General features: G+C 41.9%; 1 protein-coding gene across 2 annotated transcripts in view; it reads right to left on the bottom strand.

Moving 5' to 3' along the window:
• ST3GAL6 (ST3 beta-galactoside alpha-2,3-sialyltransferase 6) overlaps nucleotides 1-13,551 on the bottom strand; it is an 86,905-nt gene that overhangs the window by 45,807 nt on the left and 27,547 nt on the right. For both annotated transcript variants that reach the window (XM_079766834.1, XM_079766835.1), the window contains one exon: nucleotides 110-209. In XM_079766834.1, the coding sequence (XP_079622960.1) occupies nucleotides 110-198 (89 nt within the window). In that variant the 5' untranslated portion in view covers nucleotides 199-209. The remainder of the gene's footprint in view (nucleotides 1-109; nucleotides 210-13,551) is intronic.

Here is a 13,551-nt window from a genome sequence, read left to right as displayed (position 1 = left end):
AGTTTCAAAATGTTACAGGCGATTTTAATAGGTCCCTCTAATATCATTTGTGTGTCTGTGTGAAAGACCAGTTTGGAAGTTATTTTTAAATAGCAAAAATTAAACTTACCAATAGACATTTGTTCCCCATAATATACAATGCAGCACATAGTAGAGGAAGACAGCACTCAGGAATATAGCCACGAGGTAGCCTCTCATGGCTGGCTCTCCTGAAACACAAGTCCAAAGGCAAGACTGTCATACAGATGTGTTTATCCAATGGCTCAAATGTAAGTACTTGTGAATAAACATATAAAAAGGGAAAATCAGAAGAAAATGGTGTAGGCCGATTATTTTCAAAATGCCCACTAAATGTGCAGAAAGAGAATTTTTCTCTGTCCCTCCTCAGTCTCTTTTATCAATACAACATAATGTATGCGTAATCCAATAAACAGCTCCATTGTTTCAAAGCTAGTGGCTCCCTACTACTTTCACATGTTGGATAAGAAAGAAAAACATTCACTCAGAACAAAATTTTATACTGAAATTTGAAAGCTTTTTTCAGAAGCGTTAATGAATATTTTTCTCTTTCTCAATAGAAAGTGAATATATGCCTTAAGATGTAAATAAACATTTCATTTCTTTAGTCCTTAAAATGACTTTTAAGTGTTATGCATTACAATTTTTACAAGTCCTTTTTCTAATTTTATAAAAAATGGATAAAAGCGCTATTAAAAATATTTCCCATATCCTCAATTTTGATACACCTTTAGATGCACCTATGTGAATTCACAGGTAAATTCAGCTAATTACGTGCTTTGTATTAAATGATGGTACAGTAGTTCATCACACATTTGTAGACAGAAAAACCTTGATACAATCCTTAAATTAAAAAAAAAAAAGCCTTTAGAGAATATACATATTTTTAAAACCCAAAACATGTTTATGTAGTTCCCACTTTTACTTCAAAGACAGAAATAAGTCCTCATTTCCACATGCAATTAAGTGCAAAAGACAAACTTATTATATACTAGAGGCCCGGTGCACAAATTCGTGCATGGGTGGGGTCAGGCCAGCCCACCCCAATCTGAGCCAATTGGGCCAGGCCAGCCAGGGGAAGGGGCCGCGGGTGGTTGGCCAGCTGGGCCTGCCTCCTGGTCGAGCTCCCGGTTGAGGGGACAATTTGGATACTAGCCTTTTATTATATAGGATAGTTCCACAATAGATCTTCTATTTCAATGCCTGTGACTTTAAACAGGTATACTATTTCCCTTGCATCTCTTAATACATTTCTTGTTCATCTGGACAATTGCATGTACCACTCCTCTCACTCCTACCCTCAATCAGGGTAATGCAGTGTAGAATGTGCAAATGTGGTTTGCGTGCATTTCCAAATAATGTAATGTTGCCTCCCTTTTCATGGTAAAATAAGTGTAAGTGGAACTCTTAAAATAAATCATCCCTTTGTCTTCCTAACTAGAATACACTGAACATAATTTAGACTTTCCTTGATAATTAAGGTCTTGTTAACAAATGTCATAATTGTGCTGTACCCTATTCGAGTCAAGACCTCTGGAATTACTGAGCATGTGGGCTGTGTGCTAACCTGTAGTGACTATCCAGTCAAGGCTGACAATCTTGCCTCCCAGGTGGCAGCTGGTGCTTCCCACTGCTATTAAGACAGCCACCACCCCACATTCCACTGTGATAAATTAGTAAAAAAATGAATGCTATGTCAGGGGAGAGCAAATAAACTAAACGAGCAAACGTTAGTTTACACATACTTCTAATTTAGTATACATAATCCCTGTGAAGCGTCAACACCGGTTGGGAATCAGAAGACAGGGTTCATGGCCCAACTCCACATAATTCCCAGCTTGGGGGACCTTAGGTAAGTCTGTTCACCTCTTCCAACCTGAGGACCAAAATATGCATTTATCATCATTCCCCAAATATTTTTAAACAGAGGAAACCACATGTAGTATCTACATTTTATCAAACAATCCCCTTAACTCATGTGTTTACGCTTGAGAGCACACCACCAAAATGACAGGCATCTGGCACAACACAGGACACAAAAACATGTGCTGAGTATGTTTGTGTATTTTACTGTTGTTTGTTTTCTAACCCTAAAGTGTGGCGGAGAGACTGTCCCATGATGAGACTGCTGCCGGACGCACAAGCTGGACCCGGGACAGAAGAGGGAGGTTGCTTACTGCAACCACTCAGAGACTGATGGGAACTGATGTTTATTCTGACATAAATCAGCACCGCTTCCCCTGCCTCCACTTCATGCTGGTTCCTGGAACAGGCTGCTGTCCTGACATGGACAAGCACGTGATTTCCCATACCTGCTGGCATCCGCATACTAGTACTGTGACTACCCTCGCCCACACCCCTTTTTGCTCTATATAATCCTTTGGCACCTGCCAAGTGGGCGCAGGAATCTATTTTGCCTTGCAGTCACCCTGGTCATGTCTCCTAGGTTAAGTTTCCCTTAATAAACTCTATTAATTGCCAAACTGGAGTGGCCAGCCTATTTCTTTGCCTTTTTTTTCTGTCCTCCACTTTAGAGGTAGATTTTCTTTCTCTGGGCTTTTCCAGTGTTTGAGTATAACTAACAATTGGCAAGCCAGGCAGGAGACCAAAAAAAAAACGGGCTTTGGGAAAAGGGCATCTGTAGGGGAAATCCCAGGTTGGACATATACTAGTACATTCATGTGTGGTGGCCCCTATACTCGATATATGTGTGAGTACAGGGATGCCCCCCAAATGCCAGATGATCTCAAACATCTGTGTCAAGGCAGGAAAAGTTATGACCATAGGCTGGTCCCTATTGTGGGTGGTTTGACTGGCCACTGTCACTCAGCGAGAAGCCAGGGTTAGCAAAGTAGGAGAACTGAAACTAGAAAAAGACACTGGAATGTCTACACTCTGTTAGCGCAGGACGGCTGACAGAGGTGAGGGAGGAAAGACCCTGTGAGCAGACTACACTCTTCTATGGAAGCCATGAGGTCTCCGTGTGCTTCTGTTTGTATGTTCATGTATGTCTACATACATGTTGTATTTGTGTGGTATTTTCTACCTTCAAGTGGTGATGCTGACTGGTAAAAGAACTATGTTTAATTGGCTTAAAGGATTTAAGCACTGAATTAAGGATTGAGTATTCTAAAATTGTCAGAAATATAGAAACCAACCTAAATGCTTTTCAGGATCAAGAGATTTGAGAAAATATCTGATATTAAAACTACCTTAAGTTTGTTAGTTTAATTAAAACAGATACATCTTTACCTTTTGTTTTACCTAGGCTTATAAATTTATCAGCAAAAAATAACTTAGAATGAAGGCTGATTTTATCTAAAGTTTTATCAAGTTTTGTGGGTAATCTAAACATAATTGTTAAGAACTAATAAAATAAATAGATTTAAGTAGAATAAAAGGCCTTTAAGTGATGGCTTTAGCAATAACTGTAGAAGGTTTATGAGAAGAAGCCTTTGAAGAAAATTATTTTTAATGTGTGGTTAAGCTTGCCAAGATTAAAATGGATTTAATTAAGTAACAGAGTTTGGTTCTCTTTCTCTCAGTTAAAAAGACAAAGTTTTTTTGGATTTTGGGTCTGCTCCTGATAAGATATTATAACAAGTTTTCTGCTTAGAAAACAAAGATTCTATATTTTCGCAAAATAATTTTCGGGCCCAGCATGCTAAGTGGTTGAGCATCAACCTATGAACCAAGAGGTCATGGTTCAATTTCCAGTCTGGGCAAACGTCCGGGTTGCGGGCTTGATTCCCAATGTGGGGCATGCAGGAGGCAGCCAATCAATGATTCTCTCTCATCATTGATGTTTCTATCTCTCTCTCCCTCTCCCTTCCTCTCTGAAATCAATAACAACATTTTAAAAATAATTTTCTTTGTTTTACGTTGTTTTAATCAGGTCTTTGATTACTAAAGAAAATGGAATCTTCTCAATAGTAAAAGCTAACCTTTTGCATTTGAAATGCCCTGGACGACTTTCAGCAAAAGGCAGCAGCAGCAAAATCTATAAAGATTATGGCACATATGGATGAAGTCCACCCTGCTTCTGCAAGGATGACCCCTCATTGCCAGACTTTTGCTGTCCTGATGTCCTTGTAATATGGCAACAATCTGCTCCTGAGTCAGGGAAATTAAGATGGGCAAACAAGGGCTATGGAAAACCCGACCGCCGCTTGGTTCTTCCAGGCTCCCTGGAAAACCCCATGTCTCGGTATTTGCGTTCCTTCGTTCACCCTAGTGCCTTTAAGCAGGACTTAATTCACCTGCAACTCCGTCTACCTTGATGGCAATTACCATCCAACCATCCACCAGATGCAGTTGGTGCTGTTATCCATTACATCCTTGTTGAGTGTATATCTTCTGGATGGGTTGTAGCCTTTCCTTGCTGCAAGGCTGATGCCCTCACAGTGACAAAGAACTGTGAGAAAATGTGTTCCCACTTGGGTTTGCCTTCCAGCTGCTCCCTCAAGGCTACTTGCCTCGCCCCACGATGTGCCCGGGATGGTGGCTCTGGACCTGCACCGTCTTCCTTCCTGACCTCTGTGAAAGGGGCTCCTATTGATGACCTAATGCTAACCTGTGAAGATTTGCTTTGTGCAGAGAACTTTGCGGGCCTTCCTGAACCACCTACAGCAAGGAGGATGGGCAGGGGATATGCAGAAAATTCCAGGCCCGGGCACTGCAGTAAAGTCCTTTAGTGTCATAAGAGACCTGCACTGTCACAAAGTACTAGCCTAATCTATCCACCAAAACAATGTGAAAGAGAATGTTGTGGAATTCTGGGAGACTAGTAAACATTTATGCCCCACATAGCACAATGCCTTCAACCATTAGATTGTCTAGTTTAGTAGGGACATATGTGGGAATAGGGAGCCGAACAACAGGCTGCCTTTGAGAAGATAAAAGCACTGGTCAAATTAAAGTCCTTGGAATGTCCCAGGCAGGGTTGCCATCTGAGTTAAATGTTTCAGTAACCCTGGAGGCATGGGCTGGGCATTCTGGCAAAAACAGCAAAAGGAAAGAGTGCCCGTTGGATTTGGGTCCCAATTATAGAAGGAAGCAGGTATCAGATGTACCCCAATAGAACAGCAACTACTGACAATGAATACAGTGCTCTTACCAAAGAGCAGCCAGTCACAATAAGAACTTCCCTTGCCATTAAGGGTGGGTGGACAGACAACATGGTCCACGGAACGGGCTCTTCCACAACTCAGACTCCCACACCCACTGAATGGCATGTTTACTGACAACAGAGTAGCACCGTCAAATAGTCCTCTGCCTTCAGAGATGCAGCAATTATTAGGCCCTGTTGAATATACAGACCCTCCAAATGCTCCCATTCCTATTCCTTAGTCAGCCCCGGCAATCTGCAAAGAAGGAATATGGGAAGTTCCGGCTGGAGCTTGGTAGGGCTCTAGGCAGGATACTCCAACTTCCTGGATGGCAGTTACCATCCAACCATCCCCCAACACTACCTGGGTGGAAACAGGAACAATGGGCTGAATTAGGAGCTGTCTGATTGGTAATCATGCATGAACCTTGACCTGTATACTGACAGGTGGGCCATTTAAAGGGAGTGCCTTTAAAGCTTAGACAATGACAATAAAGAAAAAGGTGGATAATTATGAACAAACCTTTATGGGGACAAGAGATTTGGACTCACAAGAGCATGAGGAAGACCTTGTCTTCCATGTCCCTGCCTATAAGGCATCCACACCTTGGTAACCAGGAATCAGATGCCTTGATACACTTTAGCAATGAGCCATCAGTTGGCACTACAGTTGGGTATACCGGAAGAGTGGGCGTAGCAAAGGAGCAGGGCTGCCCTTAAAAATACAGTGACCTGGTCAATACAGTTATTGAACGGAGGTTCCATCTCCTATATCAGTGATTTTCAACCTTTTTCATCTCATGGCACACATAAACTAATTACTACAATTCTGTGGCACACCAAAAAATATATATATATTTTTGCCAATCTGACAAAAAAAAAAAGGTATAATTTTGATTCATTCACACTGGATGGTCCAACAAACTATGATACGGTAGAGTAGTTCATCACACATCTGTAGACAGAAAAACCTTGATACAATCCTTAAATTTTAAAAAAGCCTTTAGAGAATATACATATTTTTAAAACCCAAAACATGTTTATGTAGTTCCCACTTTTACTTCAAAGACGGAAATAAATAAGTCCTCATTTCCACATGCAGTTAAATGCAAAAGACAAACTTATTATATACAGAGCACAGAGCACCAGGCCCTATGGTCCCTGGACCGGGGACAGTGTCTGCAGTGGGATGTTCCCGTTACTTCCCAGGGTGAGTCAGATACTCCCCAGGCCTGCGTGGGGAGGAACTGCTCAGTCTCTGGTGGGATCCTGTTATCCTAACGCAATGAGGAGCCATGAAGCACTATCGAGAGAGTGGAGAAGGTAGGAGTCCTGGTCTGGCATGTTCCTCCCGTATTCACCTCCTCACTCCAGGAAGCACCACCTTCCCTCACCCACATGTATGGTTTACACAGCCTGGTCAGCTTCCAAAGACTGCGGCCACATTAACATCTAAACATCGGGCCGCAAGTGTCATTCTCACAGAGGGAGAAGATCTCCCAATTCAAGTCCCTACTAAATATTTTTCTTTCTGATCTTAGACTTCTGCTGTTCTGGTGGCATCCAGTTTGTCTTCCAACAGCCTAAAACGTGTCATATGTACGTTTCCCTTAATAAACGCTATTAATTACCAGCCTGGAGTGGCCAATCTGTATCTTTGGTCTTTCCCTGCCCTCCACTTAAGGGGGACGTTTTCATTCTCAGGATTTTTCCCTGGGTCTGTGTGCACTAACATAAAGTCAGCTGTTCTCTTGCTACACAGTTAAGTGCATGGGTTTTGAGAAAGCCAAACTGAGGCTTGGCTCATGCTTAATGCGGCCTGTGCTGTATTCTTATTGACCTGACAGGAAGATGCAGTTGGGTGTTGCTTTGGCAGAAAGCCCAGCATCGGCTGATGGCAAAGGGAACAAAGCATGTGCCTCCCTTTGCACTTTGTTCTGTCTTCCTTCACCCACTGTAATGCATGCTATCTGGATGTATTATAGGGCATTTTTTAAATGACCTTAAATTTTTTTAGTATTAAGCAAAAAATAAATTACATAATATTGACTGGGTGTGTGTGTGGGGGGGGGGGGGAAGCGTGGTTCTGTTTATTGAGAAATCATTAGCAAAATCTAAGTGATGGAGAGAATTAAGGTTTGGGATTATCCGAGTCAAAGTTCAAGCCAGTGAGGTGCTTGGGATATTAGACATATCGCTGAAGTGGCTAACTGATGGCCCAGACAGACAAGATAGCCAGCCCAGAGACTGGCCCTTCTAATATGTGCAACAAATGTTAGCTTTCCTTCCTCCTCTTGTGCTGGATGAGCAGAGAACCGTCAAGGAACTGACCTCCAGCCTGGTTCTAAAAGGCAATGCACTGTATACGTGAGAGAGGTGAAACTAGTAAACACTTTGGCCAGAGGCCACGAGCCACGCTTCATGATGACAAGATAGGACTGTCAGTGCGGACAGGGAGCTGATGTGGACTTGGCTTATCTCATCCCAAAGAGAATGCAAATTTTATTTTCCCGCCCGTGGAGGTATCACCCAAATATGAATATAGGATATGTTTAAGTCTTGGAAGGCATTTTACCATGGGCCAAAATAGTCACCAAACAACTACTTAAGTACTCAAATTAAATATTTAAGGCTCCACCCCGAATAACATCATTTATGCAAACATCCAACAAGGATGACAACAGTATCAGCAATTTTTTAAAGACATATTTACATCTAAATAAGATAGCATATGACATAGAGAAAAAGTTCAGTATTTACATTTCAATTTGTTTATCTGTCCCCCAAAACACAGTTTTGGGGAAATTTATGTATTATTTCACAGAGCACAGAAGTATGGGTAACCAACATTTTCATTCACAAATGTGGTTTAGTTATAAACAAAGAAGTATGAGAGAACGTTCTTTTTTTCTTCAGAAAGTAAAATGAGCCTACTCTCTGAGGAGCTGCTGCGTACACCACCTGAGAAAATTTAGGAAGCTGAGCCACGCTGTTGTATTTCACAGACAATTCAAAGCATCCAGATTCAAGTTGCAAAACAGACTTGGACCAACCAGGATATCCCTGTGATAAACTATAGTTCCTGTTTGCTCACAGGAAAAATCTTCCAGAAATAAACAAATTCTCTAATTATATTTTATAAATGGAAGGGCGATTTTGCTTTGAGCAAAGGTATTCAAAGGAAAACTAGTTAGAATGCCTGTTTTTGTGTTGTTGTTGTTGTTTTTAATTTATAGCCCTGGTCAGTGTGGCTCAGTTGGTTGGGCATCATCCTGTGCACTTGAAAGGTTGTGGGTTTGATTCCCAATCAGGGCCAGGAGTCAGCAGGGCAAATGCCTGGGTTGCAGGTTCAATCCCCAGTAGGGGGCATGCAGGAGTCGGCCGATCAATGTTTTGCTCTCACATCAATGTTTCTCTCTCTCTTCCTCTCCCATCCTCTTTTCCTTAAAATCAATTAAAAATCTTTTTTTTTTAATTATAAGGTCCTTCAATATAGCTGCATTTACCAAAACAAACAAGTTTTCCAGTTCTTGACACTAAACATGACAGATGCCAGCTTCTTGGCTGCAGCTGCTCCTAAGACCAGGTTCTCTAAGACACCCGTTACAGTTTATATCATAGAGGCAATTGTTCATCTAAAGTGTGACTCGAGGGCCTCAAGGGAGAGTAGGACTTATTGGCAGAGATCAAACACTTATTTCCTAAATTATATTTAATCCAATATATGAATAACCTACATCTGCAAAAGTGAGCTCAATCCTGGCAACAGATTTTCCTTCTCTTTAAAAATAAAAGTATATTTTATTTGGTGCAGAGCTTTAAAACACTTGTATGTCCACTTCACTCGAGGATCAAAACAAGCTTGATAAGTGGGTGTGCAGGCACGACTTTAATGCGTGAGGGAACTGAAAGTTTCTGAAGTGAGCTGACCCAGGTCACACAGTCTGGGAGACAGAAATAGACGGACAGTCTGACCACTTGTGCGCACGGTTCTATTCCTGGTGCCATCCTGTCTCTCAAAATAAAAGGCAGGAGGGGAACTCAAAAGAGAATTGTAATCTATAACTTCCTGACAGTGCTCCGCTGGCAGCTAGGGTTCCAAAAGGGTAAATTCAGATACTGGCAGAAGGGAAGTGGCCCCGGGGCAGCGTTCTCCAAACTGACATGGCAGGTGCCTGGGTCAGCACCAGCCGGGCTAGTCAACATTCCCTCCTCGATCTGAATCCCCTCAGGTAAGTGCTTTGAAACAAGCACCTTCCAATCTGGGTCTTACCCCTGCTAAGGTGTGAGAAACACTGCTCTGGGACTTTAGAGCCTGGAGGAAAAGAACCAGGGAGGGAAAAAGGATTTACTCAAAGACAGAGACCACAGCAGATAGTAGAGTGGTTATCCCACTGGACTGAAAGCTCCGAGAACAGGACTGTCGTCTGGTCTATCATTTTGTTTCCAGCACGTCTAACAAGGCCTGCCACATAGACGATAAGCAGACAGTTGTTGAAGATAGTTGCAGATACTACAACTAGATGCTTTGTATTAATTTTTTACCCCAAATGCTTCACATTTGGAAAATGCCCCGTGAATAATGGCTGATGAGAATCTTAAGATATAGGAGTGCTTAGCATGTGCTAAGGCCTGTGATAAGTGCTTGGGGTGTATTATCTCATGTAACCCTCACAATTGTGAAGGGTGTGGTCGACTTACAGCTCTTATGTACAAATGAGGAAACTGAAGCGCTGAGAGCAGCAGTCACTTTCCTGAGCTGATAAGCAGCAGAACCAGGATCAAACCCTTATTTCCCAGACCAGAGCCCGGCCTCTCTCCCGATGTGAGCTTTTTTACACATGCACATCCTTGTGATACCAGACTAACATCACAGAATGTTTCTCTAATTCATCTATCCCATCAGCTCCCTGAGCAGTATCAATTCTCGCTCGGGGTTGGTGAAATGGAAAGCTTATAGTCATAAACTGTGCTAAAATAAAACCCAATTACTCCCCAGCTTGTTTTTCCCGATCCCATTCCTCTGGATTTTAGTAAATCCATTAATTATTTTTCTCTATGGTTCTGTTGAATGTCCTAGACCAGTGGTTCTCAAACTATAGTATTCATAAGAATCAAATTAGAGGGTGCTTGGTTCATTCCATGCATACTTCCGAGTCCCAGAGCAACCATGAGAACATTACTTATAAAAGCAAACAAAAAAAATAACCTATAAAATGTCACTTGAAAATGGCCTTATTTTTAGGCCCTCCTAATGCTTCTTTCAACAACCTACTAGGACAGTGGTCATCAACCTGGCCGCTTGAGTGTGGCTCTTCCACAAAATACCATGCCCTGGGCAAGTCTATTTTGAAGAAGTGGCGTTAGGAGAAGTTTAAGTTTAAAAAATTTGGCTCTCAAAAGAAATTTCAATCGTTGTACTGTTGATATTTGGCTCTGTTGACTAGTGAGTTTGCCGACCACTGTACTAGGAAAAAAGGTATATTCCGCAATAATTCTGGAAGCATTGTTCTATTCACCAAGTATAGAAACCCTGTGGGCATCTCAATATCATGCAACACCAAGGAATGAAAGCCCCTCAGTTTCACTCTTCACGAAGCTGAGCATGTATGTACACACAGGCCCAGCCTGCCTGGCCTCTCTGTGCCAGTTTCCTCTAGACCTGGCTACAGGCGCTTCCTGATGCCCACATGTAGTCTCGGCCCCACTTCCAGCTCTGGGACTGATCCTGGCCCAAGGAAAGGGAGCCTGAGGAGCCCTCAAGTAGCTACTCAACAGGCTGGTCAGGTTCCTGCTGACACCACACTGTTTGGACATATCTGCTGGACCTGGGTTGTCCAGGTCCCTGACCTAGAGCGTCGTTCTTCAGTGTCTGCATTCCTCTCCTTCAGCCACCCAGCAGCTCTGCAGCTGAACTTCAAATCTGTTAGTAAGGAGGATCCCAAACCATGTCCTCATCCACTCTGTCCCCATAGGCTCTCTGCTTCCTCGGTGACAGATGTCCTGCTCCCCTGATGTTGTCTCCTCTCGCACCCAAATGCACTGCCGCTCAGCAGCAATACCCAGTAACTTGCAAAGTTGTGCCCATTAGAAAAGGACATGCCCTCTGTTTTCACATAGCCCCATGGCCACATTACCTTGGCATGGGCAGGATTTCAGCCACCACTTTCCCCTTAGCCAGGTGCCCCGCTTCACAGCTCATCTCCACAACCTTCCCAGGTGCCTGCTGACGGCCCGTGTCCATCCAGCCCTGGGAGAGGCCCTTCTCCATTCAGGTCTCCACCATCGTCAGCTCACAATGACCTCTCCTTAAGGCTGGCAGAATTTGGCCAACAGGTCTTACATCCTGCCCTCCTTCCTCTTCGTATTCATGACTTGGTTTATGACTAGTCTCTGCAATCACATGCCCTTGGGAGCATTCGCTCCAGCTCTAGCTGTGCATTAATGTCTAGATTCTGGTCCAGCCCTATGGGTGCCCTAAGCCCCCCAGACCTAGCCATCTTCATACAGACAAGCCTTAACGGAGACACCAAGGGCCCACCATGACAGACGGAAAGGCCTCAGTCCTCCTTAACTCATTTACCACCGCTCTTTTAAGTGTAGGCCTTACTACGAATTGGATGATCCAAATGTGTCCATGACCTCATTTCCATACCAAGGACCTCTACCCTCTGGTGTTGATGATCCTGTGAATAGTGGCACAGGTCATTAAGTGCCTCCTAAATGCCTAGCACCGCTCTAAGCCCTTTGCACAAACAATGATGACAGCAGGGATACTACCCGCCCCAGGCTGAAGATGCTCAGTTCCCAGAGCAGTGACCAGAATTCAAGCTCAGATCTGTCTGGGTTTTTTTAAATTGTACACTGTAGGAAACGATAATTACTGTATTTTTAAACTATGACATCATGAATTTAATATATTCACTTGATAACTTTTTGAAGTAAAGCAAGAGCATATGCATTAAATGGATGCATTTATTAAAATACACTTACTTAGACACATTATAATATGAAAAACTGTTCATTTCACAATTAAAGAGAGAAATCTTAGTGAATTGGTAGTCTAGTGGAAGGGATTTTGCTAGAAGAACCTGAAAATGCTCAATAGGGCATATATAAAGAATAAAATAGCGCATATTAAATTAAGTAATATGCAATATTACTGGAAAAGCTAAATTTAAATATGAGGTGTTGAGCTACTGCTATTTGATAAAAATTAAGGGTGGGAAATTCTGACATTGCTGGGTAAATTAATAGAAAATTATAAGTTGATTTATGTGCCCCTCCCCCACAAAAAAACACCTATTTGTATAATATCAACAAATTGGACCAACTGTACACATTCTGACTGGTTTCTAAATACATTATTATTTTCCTTTCTGCAAAGCAGAAAAACATATATAATTAACTTATTTTCTCTCCTCTTCCCCCAGTTCTGCTAATACAATGATAGGCATCTAGTGTCTATACACATATACTTACACCTTCTCTTTCAGTGTTTGAAGAAAGCTTTTACTAGACTTTCATAGACAGATATGTTCATCTGATTAAAGGTAAGCTGTCACTGTCAAAGCAGATGACTGAATCTTCCCCTGAAAACTGGATGTGCTCACGGCAAAGAATACAAAAAACGAAAGAAAGAAAGAAAGAAAGAAAGAAAGAAAGAAAGAAAGAAAGAAAGAAAGAAAGAAAGGAAGGAAGGAAGGAAGGAAGGAAGGAAGGAAGGAAGGAAGGAAGGAAGGAAGGAAGGAAGGAAGGAAGGAAGATGATGTTTCAACAGAATTTTTTTTTAGTAGCACAGTGGGACACACTCAAATCATTCAGCTAATAGCATACTATTCTGGATGCTAAAAATAAAGTGAAGTTCCTGTTTTCGAGCTTTCTCCCTTTAGATTCAGCTACACTGAAAATACACAAAGAAGTTTTTAAGGGAACTTCTTATGTTCCTACTGTTTCTTCATATTTTCTCCCAGAGGCGATATTTTCTCTATTTCCTTATATTAATTTCCCACTAATAAGATAGCCTCCAAGGAGTATTAGATATTCTTAACAGGTTAATGATTATGGCCAATTTTTTTCAACTAACTTTACTGAGATAAAAATTTTCTATAATAAAATTAGCCACTTTTAAGTGTACAATCTGATGAGTTTTGACAAATGCATATGATCATGTAACAACAACCAAAATCATACTAAACATTTCCATCACCCTAAAAGTTCCTCTTTGTAGTCAGCTCCCTTCCCCCAGTTCCTGTCTCTTTATCTGTTTATCACCGTGGTTTTTGCTTTTTCTAAAAGTTCATATAAATGTTATTTTTGGCTTATTTCAATTAGTATAATTGGGAAAAAATGTCCACGTTGTTGCTTCTACCAGGAATTCATTCCTTTTTATTGCTAAGTAATAGTCCATTGTGTGGCTATACCAT

Source organism: Cnephaeus nilssonii, assembly GCF_951640355.1.
Source record: "Cnephaeus nilssonii genome assembly, chromosome: 3".
Classification (NCBI taxonomy): Eukaryota; Metazoa; Chordata; class Mammalia; order Chiroptera; family Vespertilionidae; genus Cnephaeus; species Cnephaeus nilssonii.
Note: the sequence above shows the minus strand (reverse complement) of the source record. Positions and strands in the feature narration are given on the sequence as shown.